This window comes from Culex pipiens, chromosome 2 (assembly GCF_016801865.2).
Source record: "Culex pipiens pallens isolate TS chromosome 2, TS_CPP_V2, whole genome shotgun sequence".
In the NCBI taxonomy this organism is placed as follows: domain Eukaryota; kingdom Metazoa; phylum Arthropoda; class Insecta; order Diptera; family Culicidae; genus Culex; species Culex pipiens.
In genome coordinates this window covers 110,475,311-110,495,904 of record NC_068938.1, presented here as the reverse complement: position 1 = coordinate 110,495,904, position 20,594 = coordinate 110,475,311, and the positions used below count along the sequence as shown (strand labels likewise).

The 20,594-nt window shown below is 45.8% G+C and overlaps 1 protein-coding gene across 1 annotated transcript; it reads left to right on the top strand.

The window, feature by feature from the left end:
- Nucleotides 1-6,047: 6,047 nt before the first annotated feature.
- Nucleotides 6,048-17,045, top strand: LOC120422793 (transcription factor Atoh8). Its single transcript, XM_039586333.2, has 2 exons — nucleotides 6,048-6,599; nucleotides 15,179-17,045. Exons 1-2 carry the CDS (start codon nucleotides 6,533-6,535, stop codon nucleotides 16,150-16,152), a joined length of 1,041 nt encoding a protein of 346 aa, XP_039442267.1. The 5' UTR covers nucleotides 6,048-6,532; the 3' UTR covers nucleotides 16,153-17,045.
- The last annotated feature ends 3,549 nt before the right edge of the window (nucleotides 17,046-20,594 follow it).

Below are 20,594 nucleotides of genomic sequence, written 5' to 3'. Positions count from 1 at the left end.
GACGGGGGAAACGACGTCAGCGGTATGGTGGACGGCGAGGACGAGCCAGCACCCACGATGAGGGAGGTTAAGGATGCCATCAAGAAGCTGAAGAACAACAAAGCAGCGGGTAAGGATGGTATCGGTGCTGAACTCATCAAGATGGGCCCGGACAAGCTGGCGGCCTGTCTACACCGGCTGATAGTCAAGGTGTGGGACACAGAACAGCTACCGGAGGAGTGGAAAGAGGGAGTAATATGCCCGATCTACAAGAAGGGGGACAAGTTGGAATGTGAGAACTATCGAGCCATCACTATTCTCAACGCGGCCTACAAAGTGCTGTCTCAGATCATCTTCTGTCGTCTGTCGGAGCGAGCAAAGGATTTCGTTGGGCCGTACCAAGCCGGTTTTGTGGAGGGGAAATCGACGACGGACCAAATCTTTTTGCTACGCCAAATCCTCCAAAAATGTCGCGAGTACCAGATCCCGACGCACCACCTGTTCATCGATTTCAAAGCCGCGTACGACTCGGTCGATCGCGAAGAGCTATGGAAGATCATGTACGAGAACGGCTTTCCCGGGAAGCTGATCAGACTGGTGAAATCAACGATGGATGGTGCACGGTGCAGCGTGAAGATTTCGGGTGCTATATCCGACCCGATCGAATCGCGCAAGGGACTGCGACAAGGCGACGGTATCTCCGGCCTCTGTTTCAACATTGGGCTTGAAGGTGTTATGAGGCGGGCGGGCTTCAACATGCGGGGCACGATTATCAACCGATCCAGCCAATTCATCTGCTATGCCGACGACATGGACATTGTCGGCAGGACGTTCGAGGAGGTGGCCAGGCGGTACACCGAATTGAAGCGGGAAGCAGAAAAGGTTGGATTGAAGGTGAATGTGGCGAAGACGAAATATCTGCTGGCAGGAGGAACCGAGTCCCTTAGGGCTCGCATAGGACCGAGCGTGACGATCGACGGCGACGAGTTCGAGGTCGTGGAGGAGTTTGTGTACCTCGGTTCGTTGGTAACGTCTGACAACAACTGCAGCAGAGAAATTCGGAGGCGCATCATCACCGGTAGTCGTGCCTACTATGGACTCCACAAGACCCTACGGTCTGGTCATCTTTCCCGGCGTACAAAGTGCACCATGTACGAAACGCTGATAAGACCGGTCGTTCTCTACGGGCACGAGACGTGGACGATGCTCGAGGAGGACCTGCAAGCACTTGAAGTTTTCGAACGGCGAGTGCTTAGGACGATCTTTGGCGGCGTGCGTGAGAACACGGTATGGAGGAGAAGGATGAACCACGAGCTGGCGCAACTCTACGGCAAGCCAAACATTCGGAAAGTCGCCAAGGCTGGCCGGATCAGGTGGGCCGGACACGTCGCGAGAATGCCGGACGCGCTGGATGCGCGCCAACCGAACCAGACTATCAATCCGGTGAAGTTGGTGTTCAATTCGGAGCCGTCTGGAACGCGGCGGAGGGGGGCGCAACGTGCAAGGTGGTTAGACCAAGTGGAGGAAGATCTTCGAAGTGTGGGAGTTCCGAGTTGGAATTGGAGAGTAGCAGCCCAAGACCGAGTTCAGTGGCAGCGCATCTGGAGACAGCTCATGACCCGGGGGTTGTCTGAGCAGTAAAAGTAAAGTAAGTAAGCATTAAATTCGTATTTTACATTTTGCAAAAAAAAAATAAACTTCAGCTTATCAATGTTACACTTCTTCAGAATATGTTTAAACCAATCAAAATTAAAAAAAAGTATTAAATTCACTTGAACATCAATTAGACCAAACAACTTTTCCCGGAAAGTTTCCTACATGATAATCAACTTCTCTTTGCATTTCGAAACGCATGTTTATCCCGACAAAATAAAACAAAAACAGATAAAGAGCCGAGAGGGCACTTTTCCAAACACTCTCCAAACTCGACAAAGTTAAACTATCAATGACAGCTGGTTCACACTTGGCGTTTGAAAAACCGCATCCGAGAAACGAACGAACGAACACCATGCGGTGCTTGCCGACTTTCGGCAGATCCCAGGCCAGGTTCCGGATCTGGTCCTCGGCGTGCCATCATTTGCCGTGACTATTTGACTTTGCCATTCGCCTTTCGGAGTCCCGGCCACCACATGTGCAGCGCCTTTCTTCCCATATCGAGGAAGATGTACGCCAAAAAAAAAAAAAAGCAAGAAAAATAAACTTTTTGGTTGAGTTGCAACCATTCTGGCCCGAAACAAACAAACTTTTATGATGAAAACGTGGACGATTGTCATATTGAGCAAATATGATTGCTAAATTTGGGTTCTATGTAACAGTGTAGCCATTTTTATCAATTTTTTATTTATAAAAAACGGAAAATAGGTTAACAATTTATTTAATTGAACTACATTTAAATAGCAAACAAGTTTCACAGTTGTTGCCGAACTCCTTTGTCAAACTTCAAACAGGTTAAACAGTGGCTGTTTAAACTGCAGTGCAACAAGAATGCTAAACGGGAACCTATTAAGCAAATGTTTTAGTCCTGTCACAATTACGCTCTAAATTAGTTGATTTTTGAGTCCACTGTTATTCCAACTAGCGAACATCAAACACATATGGTCCCAGCTGTAGAATATCGACCGGGGAACAACAAATGAACGAGTATTTGCCCATTTGCGTCTGCTTTGAGTTTAGTGCCAAAAAAGCTGCTGAAAACCGAGACGTGCTAAACGAATGAATGTGTTTCTGTTTCCTTCTTGGCATTACTGTAGTCTTTCTTTTTTCAGACTTTTGTATACAAAATATACACAAAATGCGCTGTTGATATGCAATTTGAAACATATGGACCACAAACCCCCTCCACAACTCTCTCAAAGTCAAAGGAAAGAAAGCAAAGAAAAAAAAAGGATCCTTGGGCGGTTGAATGAAGCTTATGGCAACAATGTGCTCAATTTGTTGATGTTGCATTTTTCCGCCTGGTTCAGTAGGTTGAGCCTGGCCCGGCGAGAGGAACGAAACTTGAACGGGAGGGTTTATCAGAGAACAAATGGTCAGCACAAGTCATCTGGGACGACGGAAGGCGATGCAGGAGTCGGGCCAGCTGTGGTCAAATTTGGAGAAACGTTGCAGAACTGGAAATTTTTAGTGAAATTTATCTCATTTTGAAGTAAAATTCGGTTCTTTTTCTTATGGCCGTAGAAGCCTGTTTGCAACTAATTTTAGCTGTAAACAGATCAGAGTGGTTTGAATTTGATTTTGAGCAGTCCAAGACTGTTTTTTTAGGTGTACTAAGCCTCAATTCAGAAAGTGAGCTCAACTGGACGTAAATTATAGTAGCGAAATACAATCCTAATTAAAAAAGTAAAATTGATTTAATTAATTTATTTAATTGAATCAGGATTTTATATAAGGAAGTCACAATTTAAATTATCGTATTTTTTAGCATATTAGTCATTTTTACGATTTTTGTTAACATCATAGACGTGCATGCCAACTTTAAGGAATAAACCTGGTTTGGGAAATATACCCTTTCTCGGCCCATTTCTATTATCGGTCTATCAAAACTTATTTAATGAATTACAGCTTTCACAAAGTGACTTTTCCAAAGTAATACACTCAACCCCCGGTGGTTGGTCACTTTTTCGTTTGACACTTTTTTAGTTTGTACCCCGTTGGTTGGTCAAAGTCAAACTAAAAAGTGACGAACTGTCACTTTTTACACGGCGCTCACGCATACTATCAAAACAAACGTTTGGTAGTGTGTGTGAACTCAGTGTAAAAGGGGTGTCAAACTAAAACGTGACCCCGTTCGTTTGACAACAGTTGGTGTCAAACCATCGGGGTTTGAGTGTAAATACACAGCTAAGTAGTAATCAAGCTGCGTGTAAAAGGCCTGGGTGTAAAATAAATATTGCATTATTTTATGTGATTTTACACTCTGAAATATGTAGCCCATCAGTATGGGAAATCTACTTGACCGAAATGTCAAGCTCATATATGCGTTTATCCTTACAGCTTCCCATCGGTCTGGTGGCCGAGTGGGCTAAGGCGCCAGTCCTTACTGTTGGTGCTAGGTTTGAATCCCGTCGGTGGCAACTTTTTTTTTGTTTTTTGTAAAAATTGTACGTGCGGTGTGTAATATTAAGTGTTTATTTTGACGAAGGTGATGTGCACGTTTTTGCATGCGATTTTACCATCGGATTTTTGCTGTGTAGCTCGAATAAATGTGATCAAGCAACTTTCCATCGGTTATGTAACTGAAAATGTTGTTTGAAATGCGAAAAACTGCAAAAGTGATGAGAAGAGGCCAACATGCTTAGGGTGACGAAGAAAATGGGTATATTTTCCCTAGAATGACTTTTATTTTTATGCTTTCGGAAGCTCTCTGCAGACATTTACAGCTAAACCAGCCTTAAATAACTACTCACGGCCGCAAATTTGGTTAAAATTTGCTCTGGAACAGAGTAGGTACTCTGCACCATAAAAAAATATTACATCTGGGAATGAGTATATCTTTTATGTCAGAAAAAATGCACAATTTACCATCATAAAATTAGTAAAATTACCTTTCTGATGTAATTTAATTAATTTAGTGTATTTTAATTCCCAGCCACGCGATTAATTTATTATATTTTATAACATTTAAGGTAGATTTAAAAAGCCAATCACGTTTTACCGGAATATTTACCACAAATAAATTTCTACAGCGAAGTTACCATTATAAACACAATAAGAATGTATTTAAATAATATTCAGGAATAAAAAAAACTGTTTTTGTAAAGATCAATCATTTAAAGTATCTTAAGTGTTATTCGTTCTTTAATTAGGAAAATCACTTTCCATTCAACAATAAAAGGCTTTTTGATTACCCAACCAAACAACGGTTTGCATGATTGATCCGGACATCATTTACATCAATATATCATAAGTCCGGATCCAAAATAGTTTATAGTTAACACTCAACATTTAAAAGAGGTTATCAGATCATCAATCTATTGGGCTTATTGTAAAGGTCTTTCAAATACCTTTTTCAAAATATTTAACAATACCCGTTTTGATACAAAAACCACCCTTTCTATAACTTCCGGACTTAAGCCAAAATCGTTTTTTTGCATAACTTTTGAAGTACTATTCTTACATGGATAGAAATCATGTAAGCAAATCCGGTAACTCTATGTTGTCGAATTTGTAAACACTGAAATGTTTCCAAAATCGTCAACATTTTTTTCGATTTAATTGCAAATGTTTTCCAAATCGACAAAATTGTTGTTCAAAACAGGACATACAATACACACGAACAGAAATTTGCTCAGAATTTGATTCTAAGTTGATAGTATACGTGAAGGTGGGTCTAGGAGGTCAAATACAGAAGTTAATTTTCGAGTGATTTTATAGGCTTTCGTCAGAACGGTGAAGAAGTCAAAAACATTAAATATTTTTTTAATTCTATAAGGATAGAAGATTTTGATCTTAATTTTTATGAATTATAAAAGAGTATTTAACAGTTCAACAGAAGATGCTTTCAATCAAATTTTTATCACTTTTATCAATTCATAGATAAATTAGTCAGCAAAAATCTTTAAGAAAAAGTCATAAAGTTGATAGTCACAAGGCATGCAACCCGCCACCCATCAATCCCCATCGCCATCGGTTGTCGCGGAAGCACTGAAAACACAGCCGGTCGACCCGAACCCACATCAATCACACCAACCGGACCGCCAAAACCACTTTTACTCTCATTCTCATTCGCTCGCTCTCCCCAGCAGAGACCAAACTCTCTTCTCTCACCGAGAACACCCGAACGCGCAATCGTCCATCCCGCTCGCTCTTTCTTTAGCGCCGCGTTGCGTACACCTGACACCTGGATGAGTGCAACAGAGACGGCACACAAATAAACAAGTGCATCGCGACGCAGTGCAAGTGCACTCCCGGCGTGCGTTCGCTCTCTCTCTCTCGCGGGCTCACTCTCACTCTCCCGAATGGGCGAACCAATCGGAGAGCAGGAACAGCAGACTCGCTCTCTCCGAAGAGTTCAGAAGGAAAACAGATGTGCGATGCCGAGGATCCGTGCCAGCCGGTCGAACGTCGTCGCCAGAACCCGAGAACTTCAGCATCAGTCACTGGCTGGACGTGCGCAAGATGAGACGTGCCTGAGACGGTTCCGACCCCGGTAGTGTTTCCGACGCAAGGATTGTTGTTTGACGGATATATTTGTATTCAGGAGAAACGAGGAAAAAGTGTTTGTGGTGGTGTCGTCACCGGAAGTAAAGAGTCAAATATTGGATTGCCAGTGCGCGCGACTTCCGGTGTTTGGGTACCGGAAAGAAGTCGAGGAAAAACTGAAGAGCAGAACAAAACTGGATTTGAAACAGCTGGGCTGTTCAGAGAATCCTGGTGAATCAGAGAGTGTTGATAGCAATAAATAGTGAGTGAGAATTGCCAGTGGAGATAAGCCGATAAGCAGTGTGCTGAAGGATGCTAAAGAGTCGGCTCTAGTGAAATTGGAAGAGTAAATACCGAGCCGTTTTTATTTGGAATACGAAAGTGAGAAGCAAGGATTTGAACTCAGTGTGCCATGAATGCCATCGCCAAGATGTACCCGAAGCTGAGTGCGGTCGAGATATCGGCGATTCTGATGAAAGGTAGGCATCATTATGTAATTTGGGATAACCGTGCTGCGGCAATCGCAGTAGTCCACAGTGATCTGTCAGTTGACAGAAAGTATTTAACACAGGCTGCAGTGAAAGATATAAAAGGGTTGGGGCTACCAGATTCTAGATCAGAATTCTACACTGATCTTGTGCTCTAGACATCTGCTCACCGCGTGGACCACATTCCGTTCAACACCTCTCCCATGGCGTCTGACTAATTGCATAATTGGAGTTGGTGACTTTGGCGGCGCCATCCGCCGTCACCGAAAGGCGTGACACTTTCCTTGTCCGCACGTTGCCGTCAACATGACTAATAGACAGGCCCGCCGTTCGGCTCCTGACGTCCACAGCCGTTGTGCGTGCTTCACCGTCCCATGAGTCAATCTGGGAGAGCGCGCGAGCGCGCAGCATCTGTGCGTGGCGAGACGGCCGCAACTAATCAAATCAAGTAATTGCAGCGGTACCGCCCTCTCCGCACTTCTCGTCTGAGTCAGCGGCTCTGTAATTATGTCATTTATTTGTGGTGGCGCCTTTGCGTGGATTTAATTGGCCGCGCAAAGCTGCGCTTTTGTGTTCCCGGCGTCGTGCGTTGGCCGGGCTGTCCCGCCAGTCACATAAATCACTCAATCGAAAGGATTCGTGGATGGTCGGCGCTGCGTCGTAGTCTCTCTCTTAAGAAGGGAATGCACGTGTTGTGCATTTCCTCTGGCTCGATTCGTTCGCGGCAGGTTCCAAAAATAGCGTGTCTCTGCGGTGCATCTTCCGTCGGATTTGGACTTCTTCGAATTAATTAGCACGCTTTTGGACGGTGGCGTTGGCGAGCTAACGGAAGCGCCGTCATCCTGTTGTTCTTGCCTCTCTCTTGAACCTGTATAATCAAACCGTAATTAGTTCCAGCAGTCGCCACCAGACACTGAAAGAGGGCGGTCTGGACCATGTTTAGACAGATGTTCGACACTCTTGCGGACGCGCTGTTTACTCATTAAATTAGACTCCTCGCCCCTCCGGTGATCCCCCCCCCCCCAACGCGCCGGATTCCGATGTCATTAAAATTTTGACGAGCTAAAAATATCGGGACCGGATGCGCCTCGGCTCCACACGGTTGTTGCACACAAAACTTCTAAGGTTCTCGGAAGATGCTGCGACGGGATCTGCAAGCGCACCGCGTGTGTCTGTTTCGGCAAGTTTTTACCTTTTCCCGGAATGGACGCGCCGCGCCGCTGGAACGACTCGACTCGTGAACGATGGTATAATTATAGCCCTGGCCAACCCGATTTTATAGGAATATAAAATGAAGCGTTTGTTTTCCTTTTCCTTTCGCGCGCTTAGAACCGTGGCGGGACGCGACGTGTGGGATCGCCGGTTCTCCTCCTCCTCCGGATTGCTTTGCTGGTGGTGAGAAAGTTTGTTGTGCCGCAGGAAATCTGGTCCTGTTGCGGGAGATCTCTGGAACGGGTGGTGGTTTATGACCCTCTCGTTGACTGGATGTTTTTGTTTGGTTGCGCTCTTTCATCTGCGCGGAATTGGCGTGGTTCCTCCGAGTCCTTTGAAGTTCTGCGAAATGACCAGGTAGACGGTTCTCACGAATCAGGATTGAAAAATCTGCAAATGCTATGAACTACTCAAATGTGAGTAACCCTGCGTTTGACAGTTCGTTACCCTCAGCAGTGTTTGCATTGCGCGTCACTCCAAATAGCGCATCTGTCAAATGCAGGGTTGGAGCAAAACTCACAAATTTAACGTTCCTCGTTAAAAAGGCATCATATTGTGGCATCGTCCGGGTAATTCCCATGACACACCATCGTCAAATGAGCCATCTGGTCCACCGCGCAAAGAGCAGGAGCAAGAGGAGGACAAACTTTGTTGCCACAAGCGCAAGCTCTAAGGGAGTGTTCTTTTATTACGTAACGCAGTAGGGGGGGAGGGGGGGTCGGAGGCCGTGTTACGCTCCATACAAAATTTTTAAAATTTGTATGGAAATTTTGTTACGAGGGGGGGGGAGGGGGTCTAAAAGTCCGATTTTTCGCGTTACGTAATAAAAGAACGCTCCCTAAATTTCAATAATCCATTTAAACAAACTGACACAACCATTCTCGATTATTTCTCGCCGTCCGCAACCCTTGCCGGAATGCACGGAGGGAAAAGCGGGACGCGGAACACCGAAAAAAAGAGTGGACGACGAGCAGAGTACATGTCGAGAAGATAAATCGCTCACTAAAACGCACCTGTGTCTTCTTTTATTTCGTTATAAAAAGCGAGCAGGAGAAAACGAGGCACGACCGAATATAAATCCCACATGCTGCCGTCAAATTCCCCCTGAGAGAGTTTTTAGGGACGGACGCCAAGGGGTTCACCGAGGGGTCCCCTCGGGGTTGAACAAGAGTAATCCATCGGGCGCGCCCCGAGACGCAACCCGACAAATAAATTATTAATCCTCAGGTACCCACCCGGCTCCTCCTCGCCGCCGCCGCCATCTTGGAACGGAACTATCAAAACAAATCTGTCACTTGTGGCGGCTCGGGATCAGCCAGACGCAAATAAACAATCTCCTCGAGAAGCTAATTCTCGTTTGGGGTTCACCCCTTGCGGCCCCTCGAGACAGGTGACGGGACGCGGCCAGATGGTGGCGGAGCGCTAGAATTTCTCGGAAAATCACACACGTCAGATCGATGGCATTCCCGCGCGCCTACGCCTTCTCGCACCTTGAGCACCCAGACGATGATATAAATCTTGTCCGCTAAATATTTTAAGCTGTTATTTTACCAAACAAAAAGTTTACCCTCGCCCCGAACTCCGTTCGGCGCACCCCCCAACTCGCCCAAACCGCTCAATTTTCGCCGTTTCGGTGCTTGATGGGGCGCAATCGCGATGACAAATCGCATTAGCATACCACATGGCCACTGAGCAAGAACCCCTGAGATGGGGGGCAGCCGTCAAGAAGTGGCCAGAAGCCATCTCGGATCACACATAGAGCGCCGTCGCCGACGGTAGTTCGGACGACGACGGCGCGTAGAGAGATTTAGATAAAAGTTTGATTTATTCGGCTGACGCCAGTGTGACGGGGACGGGGGCCTCGGCGATTGAGGGAAATTAATCATCTACGACTTGGTCACCGGGAGACAGGCGCGGGCCGCGACAGTCGCCGGCACGGTGATCGCCATCAGTCATCCGGTCCGAAGGGGGCGAGGGGCGACGTCGGGTAAGAATTTGGCGATTTGAAGGCGTCCAAGTGGGGGGGGGTGGAACGGATCGGAAAGTGAACCTGTCAAAGTAGGCGGCTTTGAGTCGGTTGACCCTTTGGCAACGAACCGCATTCTTCGCACGAAGGAGTGCCATCTGAGCCCGCTGCACTATCGCGCCGAGGGAATAGATAAACACTCGACAAACATCAACAACTGTCGTCGAAAGACTAAACAAGAAGAAGGGAGAGGGGAGGCAAATATTGCCATATGGGTAAACAGCCTTTTCGCTTCAGAACGCGAACAAGTTTGTCGTCTCTAACGCGTTGCAACGGGCGAGATTGTTGTTGTTGTTTTGTGCGATTCTTCTGAAAAGTTGGTCTTTGGGAAAGGAGTTTGAGGGACAGCCATCTGGATAAAATGTGTGTGTTGCGAGAGGCAACGTGCAATATCTTATCAAGTATCGTCACAGCCGGGGCTTGGGAATCGATTAGTCGAGGGTAATTTTAGAATCGTTTTGCAGATGGTGCAGAAATAACCGGGTTGATGTTTCAGCCCGCTCCACTCGTTTAACGCTTTTGACAGCTGTCAAATTGACGGTCAAGTACCCGTTAAAGTTGGAATGCGCAACTTTCCTTCGAATTCTATCATCAAAATTTGCTTTTCAAAGAGATTCTGAGCCGTTTGATGTTTTTTCGGTCACCGGTTCTTAAAATACCTCCGGATCGTCATTGCGGTGAGCGTAGAGGCTAAAAATAACCGTCACACTCAGCGACGAACGTCGCGTGAGGGAGGATTGAAAGACGGCGACGACAGCGAAACCGAGGGGTGGGTAGAAGGAGAACGCAAAGAGCCAGATTAGTGGCCGTGTAAACAAGCGATAAAAAATAGCAACTCGCTCGAGTGTGTGAGAGCGATCTATTTGACGCGCCAGAAAATGCAAGTGGGGAACCCCCCGGCGCTGCTCACGTGTTGCAAAGTGGAGGCGTCCGAGAGCAACATTGTCGGAGGGGACGCGAAAGCCAAATTAAGAAATTACACTTTAATTAAATTGTACGCAAAAAATGTGGACAACCTGTGGGCCACGGAGTGGCCGGTCCTCGTCGGTTATTTTTATCAGAATCTCGTGAAATTTTTAATTTTGTCTCGTCCCTTTTCGCCGGCTGCTGCGCGCCATCTATGTCCATGGTCCAGTCCAGCACGCAGTCCGTCCGGGAAACCAGTTGCTGTTTCTGGAAGTTTATGTTAATTTCGGGGCCCGCGCGGAGGTTGTTGCAATCTTGTCGCGACATCCTTTTGTCGAGTTGCCGCGGCGCGAAAGCGAAACGACACAGAGCAAAGGCAAAAGCAAAAAACTGCAAGATTTCGTGGAACCGGACTCCGAGGGCCTGATTTCGATAAGCCTTCGGGATCTCGGGTGTCCGCAGCGGGCACCATGTTAAGTGACTCACGCGAGGTTGTTGTTTTTTTGTGGTTATCGAAACTGGTCCTTTTTCTCACATTTTTCGATTTTCGAGACCTTCGAAAATTAATAACGAGCTCCGCTTTCGGAAACGGGAATGGGAGAGGTCCGAAATCAGACACGATATCGCCGGCTGGAGAGGTCGGAGCAGGTACGGGACGTGGTTGTGCGCTCGGTGAATAAAGAACGGAGTCCCAACCCGTGTAGAGAAGGATACGGTGAAGAGATGCGAGATAACACTTTTGCAGCACATCGTTTTCCTTCGCCCGATGATTTGGTGGGTGAGGACCGCTCCAACAGCAATCGATTGTAATGTGTCTTGAATGTGTCGACGACGACGGGGAAGGAGCCAACAAAGCCGGCATGTGCGCCGGACCCTCCCTTTGCATCGTTATATATGGGATATAATCGGACAGATGGCGCCAAACACACACACATATTATATTAATCCGTCCAGAGCAAGCAGAACCAACGTCGTCGGACGAACGAACTCCGCACTGTGCCGCAGTTCTCCAGCTGTGCTTGCTCGCTGGAAGAATGCTGCACCGTCGTCGTGACAGGACCGTACAAATAAACGCTGCCTCCCAACAAATTGCATTTGTTGCCACAAATTTTCCCTTTTTCCCTTTTGAAGAAGACGCAGTTTGTTTGCATAATACGCGCCTTGGTTTGGCGCCTTGCTAACATCAACAAACAATAGAGAGGGCGGCGCTTCCTGCAGGCGTTACGGCGCGCGATGGCGCCACCGTCACACGCGACGCGCGATTTTGACAGGTCGATTTCCTCATTACAACCGCGCTGCCGCCACCAATCCTAATATATTTGCATTCTCCGCTTAATAACTTACGGGTATGCGAATAAATTAGTGTCACACACCTTCCAGCTGCGCACTTCCACGACCGTGTGTGCTGATGCAATGCCCAGTGATAATTGCTCAGCCCTTTAGAATTGTGATGGCTGGGTGACCTGTCACGTAACGCGCGTTATCGTGGTGCGTTATCGATCAGGAAGTGTTTGTGCATCGATCGGAGTTGGAAGCACCTGCTAAATGGCGACGACGATCGGTTGTAATTGTTTGCGCTTTCGCGAACTTGACATCTGATTTATGCTAATTGTATGCAAGTTCCGAGTGCGGGGACTTACGGTCGAGGCTTCAGTTGGGTGCACGAAAGAAGATGCATTAATTGTTGTTTACGCTGACAATTGTCGTAGAATTCCTCGCATTGGTTGTTAATTTTCTGGCACTGAACTTTGACTTGTTCAGAGTAGTTGACTTGGATGGTAAACTTATCAGAGCTGTCAAAGTAAGCGTCAGCATTGACTGTTGTCAATCTGCTTCCGAAAATCGTTAATAGAGTCGTCCAGTTAGAAACATTCATGAATCGCTGCAATTCTTCGGAATTCAGCGCTCAATTGTCGTCTATTTGCTTCCGAATTCCGGCCTGACTCAGCCCTAAATACTTTGTAATGCCCAGCCCGTCGACTCCAATCACCATCGCTAGCGCTGCCAATCTATCGCGCCAATGGTCTGCGCCCACCACTTGGTCCGCGCGAGAACGATGTGAAAACCATCTGGCAAACGCTAATAAAAGAGGCAGCTACTAATGAGAAACAACTCACCAACCCCCTCTCGGTATCGGTATGTCAGCGCCGCAAAAGTGCAGAAAGCAACTCAAACACACCACAACAACAACGGCAAGAAGCGGTAGCAGCTGGTTTCGATAGCGCGCGGTGGAAAAAGTCCCTCACTAATCTCTGACAACTGGCACCGCGCGCGCGCATGTAAACAAACAGCAGCCGTCACGTCGACGAGAAGAGGTACGACGAGGGGTGATTAACTAGCACCGGCACTTGTCAGCCGGGCCTGGTCTACTATGTGCGGCGTGGGCTGATTGAATCGCTCGCGCAAACGTCAGATGCTGTCGTTTAATTACGCCCTCGTTTAGTCACGGTCAGGAGGCTCTCGCACTTGTTTCGTTCGGGCGGCGCCGCCGTCACCGCCAACTAGATCCCAAAAGGGTCGTTCCTTATGGTTTTCAGATGTGGCCCGAACGAAACATGTGTGCGAAATTGCGATTATCATCTTAAATGCATGCAGAATAAAAAGACGAGAGGTTGTGTGGGATCGTTTCCCGTAGGACAACACAACTTAAAGGTTGGAATCTGAGCCGCGTGAAACACGATGCAACCAGACGCTCGTCGGTCCTCACCCCGTATTATTTATGCCTTTTTAAACTTTCAAATGTACCGAAATACGAGACCGAGACAAGAACGAAGAGGGGGGAGGCCGCGCATCGTGCGAATAATAACAATAAAAAGGTCTTTCCTCCGGCGGACCGCTTTCGCGGCCAGCGCGGAGAAAGAAGAGTGTCGGCTTCAGCCCAGACTGCTTGGATGGGACTAGAATGTGTGTGCGCAGCAGTTCTGTATCGTCATCGTTTGCATGTGTGTGTGCGTGTGTGTATGTGACAAGAGACCGGCGAGACGGTTTTAGCACAATCTGGCGCCGTCATTTAGCATTATATAAAACAATAACAATAACACGCAGAGCGACAAAGTCGAAGAAGATGAGGAGAGGAGAAAAGGCATTCAAAAACAGCAGGGCGAGGCGCTTCGGCCATAAAGCAGAAGCTGTGAACCCTCTTGGAAGTGTCGTCGGGGCCTGGAATCCAGCGCTACGACGGAACAGAAATTTGAATATTATGCCGATCTTTATGGGCCGTCTCATCATATTTTGGCCTGTCATCGTCGTTGGATCCTGAAAACAGTCTTATCTCTGGAAGGTTAATGCCATTCGAGGAATTCCTGACCAAGCGTCAAATTCGATAACAAAGTCAATTAACGGAGTGCGCCATCTAGTGGCACAATTTATGTAATAATTAGCATTTACAAGTTAATTTATTACATCGATGTGTTATAGCAGATTACCGCTCTGCACCGCGAGGTGAAACATCTGGAACGGTAACCTGTTTATTGCGCAGTAAAAGTGGTAACCAACTCTATTGTAACACACGTTTAACCCGTAACGCCCCTTTGGAAACAACTCTGACGCTAGATGTCAAAATGACTGAAGTTGGAAACACGTGCTTTCAAATTGATTTTACAAAAACAACGTCCTAACCACTAGACAATCACGGCAAAAACAATAAAGGTTTCGCTCAAATGGGTGCCATCTGGAGTGCATTCTCCAGGTGCAGAGGAATCCACTAAATATAACGTCTCGAAAGTTCGTCAACTCCGAACCGAACGGGGAGTGGGCGTCAAAATTCCAGACGTCTGCAGACGCCACTCGCGCCAAAATCGGCGCTCAAACAGAATCAAGAACCAAGTCCTCATTCTCGCTGGTTGACTCGCATTTGCATAAATTAGCTACGACCACGATGTGGTTCCAGATTCTGGGTCGCTGACACGTCGGGAAGCGCTCTCGGGGTGTAAACAAAAGTATAAAATTAACTTATGACACGGGAAGCAGCATCTTGGCACCTCTCTCTAATTACCGGCATTACCGGGAAATTCCTCCAGTTCCAGGCGTGCGAGCGCTCGTGCGATGGCGTGAATATGTAAATAATATTAAATCGTAATTTCCGGACCGATCAGACCGCTCTCTTCCTCGCGTCGAAGAATAACATGGAAGAACCCACGGACACTCGTTAAACTCGTAAATTACACCTCCCCTCGGTTGGTCGGTGTCGGTTGTACGCAATTACGACTTTCGCCCCTCTTTCTCTTCCCGCGTCGCGTCGCTTCCCTCTAGGGGGAAATAACCACATCTGGCAGCACCTGTCAGCCGGTTTTTCTCATTCTTAGTTTGTTGCGCGCTCGTTTTTATGGTCCCCCCCATCTGGAAGTGGCCGACTTTTTTTCTCGTACGACCTTGTAACAAAAACCGATCTAACGTATAATTTTTCTCTCTCTTCTCTTCCTTCCAGGTGCAGCCATGTCCGCTGCGGCGTCGCTGGAGCGTGATTCGGGCTTCAACTCGGGCAGCTCTGAACACGAGGATGATCTCAAGAGTCTGGATCAAAGCTCGCGGGACGGTCTAATCACGCCGGAGAACAGCTCGGAGGATTCGGTGGAGGTGAAGCTTCCGCAGGCGATCGTCAAGAATAAACGAAAGAGCACGGAACCGTTGAGGGTGATTTCCGACTCGGATCTACTGGGACCGATCAAGAAGCGCATCCGGTTCGAGGAGCAACTCAAGCAGGAGAAGGAACTTCTGGATCAGCACCATGCCGGTGGAAACCCATTCCGACCGTGGGCGCCATCCAGTGGGCATCTCCCACTGCCAGCTCACTTCCCCAGTCCCGCCGACCTCACGGTGAGACATCCCGGCGTCACGACCCTCCACCGAGCCATCAGTATTAAACCGCTGGATCAGCTGCAGCAACCGTCGCCAATTCCCTCCCCCCAATCGTATCAGCAGCAACCGCTCGCCTTGGTTTCCAAAAAATCCCAGTCCTCCAAGAAAGACCGCGCCCAGAGCAGTAGTCTGGACCGGTTGACCACCTCCGACAGTGAATCCGTGTTCGTGCCACCCCACCCCGTCATCGGAGAACCTTCTCGATCCTCCAAGCACCAACAGCACTCTTCTCAGCCCCGCAACTACAAGAACATGACCCGCGAGCGCCGAATCGAGGCCAACGCCCGGGAGCGAACGCGCGTCCACACGATCTCCGCCGCGTACGAGAAGCTCCGGTCGGCCGTACCCGCCTACTCGGACTCGCAGAAGCTCTCGAAGCTGTCGATTCTGCGGATCGCCTGCTCATACATTCTCACGCTGAGCCGAATGGCGGGCGAGGACTACAGCGAGGACGCGTCCGCCCCGTCCATCGGCGAGTGCGTCGAGATGGTGACGAAAACCATCCAAACCGAGGGCAAGATCAAGAAGAAGAAGGACGAGTAAACGGGCGCGGACTCCCGCGAGAGTCAACACACATGTGGTGCTGCGGACACACAATAAAATCAAAACGCTTAGCAATTGAGAGAGGGAGAAAGGAGGGAGCTGTCAAATAGAATTTGAGCAACTTCCGGTACGGTTTCGCTTAGTCACAGCGCGACTGCGGGCAGTTATTGGAAATAAAACTACAGATCTGGAAGTGAGTGTGAGAGTGTGATTTCAAGCGCGTGACGATTGTTTTAGTCGATAGGGAACAGGTTTATTATTTATTTTTGCTACCAACTCGCGCAAAGTTCAAGTCGATTTTCCGCAAAAAAAACGAGGAAAAACAAAATATAATAGTGTTTTAACTGAGAGGAGACGCAAAGATGTAAAGAGTACAAATAGAGGAGCAGGAAACGTTCAGGTCTGATTCGTTGCCATAAGGTTTTTTTTTCTTCTGCTTTCGAACGAAACAAAATGAGAATGAGACAATAAACTCACCAAAAAAAGGTAACAATAAACGAACGGGAGTTGTGATTTTCATATTCGTAGATTCCGTGAGAACAATAGCAAGTGCCATATGCAAGTGTAACGCACACACCCACAAATTAACAACGCATTTTAGCCTGCAAGCACTTAACACACATACACTTTGTCCTAAAATAGTCACTTCAATTGGAATAAATAGTGTTTTTTTATGTTTTGTTTTGTTACAAACAGTTTGCTGATCTTCACTAGATAGGTTTTAAAGTTAGCGCATCAACAACAATTACTAGGCCATACGTATTTATAAGCAAATAAAATTTGTGATTGTTTTGTAAACAATTTTAAATGTCCTACAACAAATACCCCAAAACATTTTTGTGGAAATAAGATACAAAATAAACCCGAAACTATTTTCGAGTAAAATTTAAAAACATGCAATCAGAAATTTTGTAAAAAAATATCACAATCCTTTTTCATCCACTAGTTTCAGCAGCCTAATCAATTAGGCTACATTTAACATTTGCTTTCAAACTTCCTCCGATTCTTATGGTGAAATGTATGATCCAATGTTGGTAAAGCAATGGTTTGTTTTCGAATCTTGCTCATTTCGTTGGGATAACAGGGAGCTTGAAGTAAATGTTGGTCTCTTTTGTTTATTTGCTCATGGTACATTGTTCCAAAAAAAAAAGGTGCAGGTGGTTATGTTACACATGACCAGTATGACAAAGAACTTTGCAAGATGATTGTTGAAATTTTCGATTAGAATGTCCGGTCCAAATTCCCCCCTTATAATAACCGTCCTATCGAACTAAGGGGACGGAAATTGCAAGTGGAGCTGAAATAGATATCGAAATGAAATAAATTTACTATCCTTCACCACTCGAAAGTTACCAAGATGCGGGAATGTTTTTGCAAGGCTGTTGCAAGCAATCGGCGGCAGTAAAGGAAATTTGAACAGCAGACATTAAAAACTACCCTTTACAGGGCTCTTAATGATTACGAGATAGTTATTCTAAATTTCCAGAAACAGATTTTCACAGTGGCACGAAAAAATGTGCATCGCAGTAGTCTATTTATTACTTCCTGCCTAATAAGCAATATATTTTAACTGCTTAGCATTAGCATATTTTAACTGCTTAATTTCAGATAATGGCCAAATGCAACTTTTTATGTCCAGTATCAAAAATCATTAAGTTTGATACCCATATTGCCCCAACTCTTACGGTCCGGCAAATGTCCCCTCATTGGAACATCCCCGGGGCCTCCGGCCACTTCGGATTGTGGCCACTACTGCCAAAATGTCAAATTTCATGTCCGGTATCAAAAACCATTAGGTTTGATACCCATATTACACCAACTCTTACGGTCCAGCAAATGTCCCCCCATCGGAACATCCGCGGGGCCTCCGGCCACTCCGGATTGTGGCCACTACTGCCGAAATGTCAAATTTCATGTCCAGTATCAAAATCCTTAAAGTTTGATACCCATATTCCCCCAACTCTTACGGTTCGGCAAATGTCCCCCCATCGGAACATCCGCGGGGTCTCCGGCCACTCCGGATTGTGGCCATTACTGCCAAAATGTCAAATTTAATGTCCGGTATCAAAAACCATAAAGTTTGATACCCATATTGCCCCAACTCTTACGGTCCGGCAAATGTCCACCCATCGGAACATCCGCGGGGCCTCCGGACACTCCAGGTGGTGGCCACTATTGCCAAAATGTCAAATTTCATGTCCAGTATCAAAATCCCTAAAGTTTGATACCCATATTGCCCCAACTCTTACGGTCCGGCAAATGTCCCCCCATCGGAACATCCGCGGGGCCTCCGGCCACTCCGGATTGTGGCCACTACTGCCAAAATGTCAAATTTCATGTCCGGTATCAAAAACCATAAAGTTTGATACCCATATTGCCACAACTCTTACGGTCCGGAAAATGTCCCCCCATCGGAACATCCGTGGGGCCTCCGGCCACTCCAGGTGGTGGCCAGTTCCAATGATCGACTCACGCGACCGGCATGTCTTAGCTGGTCCTTGCCTCCAAGCCATCTGTTCCCGGACCTCCAGGCCGTCTGCTACCGGGCCACCAGGCCATCTGCTTCTGATGTGTCCTCGTCGTCGTCCAGCAATAGAATGAATTTTCGGGACCGACCGAGCCGAGTTTTGTTGGCTCGTCGACGATCCGAAAATTATGAGGTGGAGTGGGGGAGATTTTAGATACATCAATCTCACGTCTCTCGATCGACTGATTGGGAAACGCTCGTTCATCCAACCAGCGTGCACCAAAAAGAGGGGAAATTTGCCGAGAGGGGAATTCGTCACGTAACGTTTTCGCTTCGCGAAAATTTTGGATTGACACCACGTATAGAAACCTTAGGACAAAGTTCTTTGTCAAAAAACCAAACCATCCGCATTAACGACCCCGGGTCTTTTGTGGTCTCTATTGCAAGTTTCTGCTCGAACCTAGGAGTCCGAAGGCTTGAATGGGGAGAGCACCCAAACCTCTTTCTACTCCAAGGAACCTTCCACCCCAGTGTTTGAACTGACGACCTTCGGATTGCGAGTCCAACCGCCGCCAGTGATTCCACCGGAGTAGGCTTGGTTTGGTGTGTTGTTTGTGCTTATGGAATGGAGACAACTCCTACACCTGGAATGACTTAACGGCCTAACAACCAAGGCCGGGACCGACATTTTACTTCCTCATCCGATGGAAGGTTGCAGCAAAATATCCGTGACCTAGAAAAAAATACCTGTGGATTTTTGTTTTTTATCTAATTTTATGGTTTTTCATATGTTTTGATGGAGGCGCACAATAATACAAAAAGCTTAGTTTTAGGTGAAGATTCGAGAATCACGCACCTCCTTTTAAATCAGGGGTGCCCAACCTTTTAGATCTGCGGGCCAGATTTAATTTTTCTGAATCTGTGTCGGGCCGGAAGTAATGTTTGATAATACAGTGGATTCTCTTGTTGTCGATATTGAAGGGACAGTCGAGCGCTGAAGTTATCAAATTATAGAACGAAAAATAAAAACAATCTATTTGATGGGACTGAAAATTTATTGACAGCTGGAGCAATGTTGATACCGAGAAGATCGACAGCCAGAGAGTCCACTGTAGTTGAAAAAGTAAACAATTTTTTCTCATGCAATTATTTTCATTATTATTTTTTAGTAAGCAAAATGATAAATAGTGTTGCAATTATGATTAATTTATTTTGATTTTGATTTTAAAAATACAAAATAACTTTCAGAAATTGGTGTTGAATTATTTTTATTTGTTTAAAAATAAATTAATAGCCCAGATATCATTAACTTTTTATAATCATTCAAATTGAATTGGTCGTTGCAAGTTTCTGAAAATATAATTTCCCTTACACAAAAATACAAAAAATATCAATCAACGAGGCATGATAAAATTTATTGACACAAAATTTGTTTTCAAAGCTTCTTTATATAAAAAACGCTTTTGCGTTGTTGTGAACTTTTACTCAAATATTTTACAAAATATTATAAAGTTACTCATAAAACACAAAAATTTAAACAGTGTAGAGAAATATATATTGAATACTTTTTGATTCATTATTTTTTTAATTTTTCAGTTTATTAAGTGTAAATGTATTGTTGCTTTCATGATTTGGGTTTTTTTAAATGTTTGTGGTGTTAATGCTATTTTAACCTTTTTTCAAACGAAATTATACCACTAAAAATTTTTTTTGAGTACAAACATAATTGCTTGCACACTCATTTATCTTAAAAAATACACAATTTTAATCTATTTTCTCAAGTAAAATTATTAAAAACTGATTAAAATTTTAAGTGTCTTTCTGTACATTTTTAGACGACAATCCAAGTTTTTTTTATATAGATATTTCACATTTTAACATTTGTTGTCTTGATTCTGAAAGTATCAATATACAAATGATAAGAATTAAATTTAAACATGCGGAATGTTTGAATTTGAAAAAAAGTTTTCAAAAT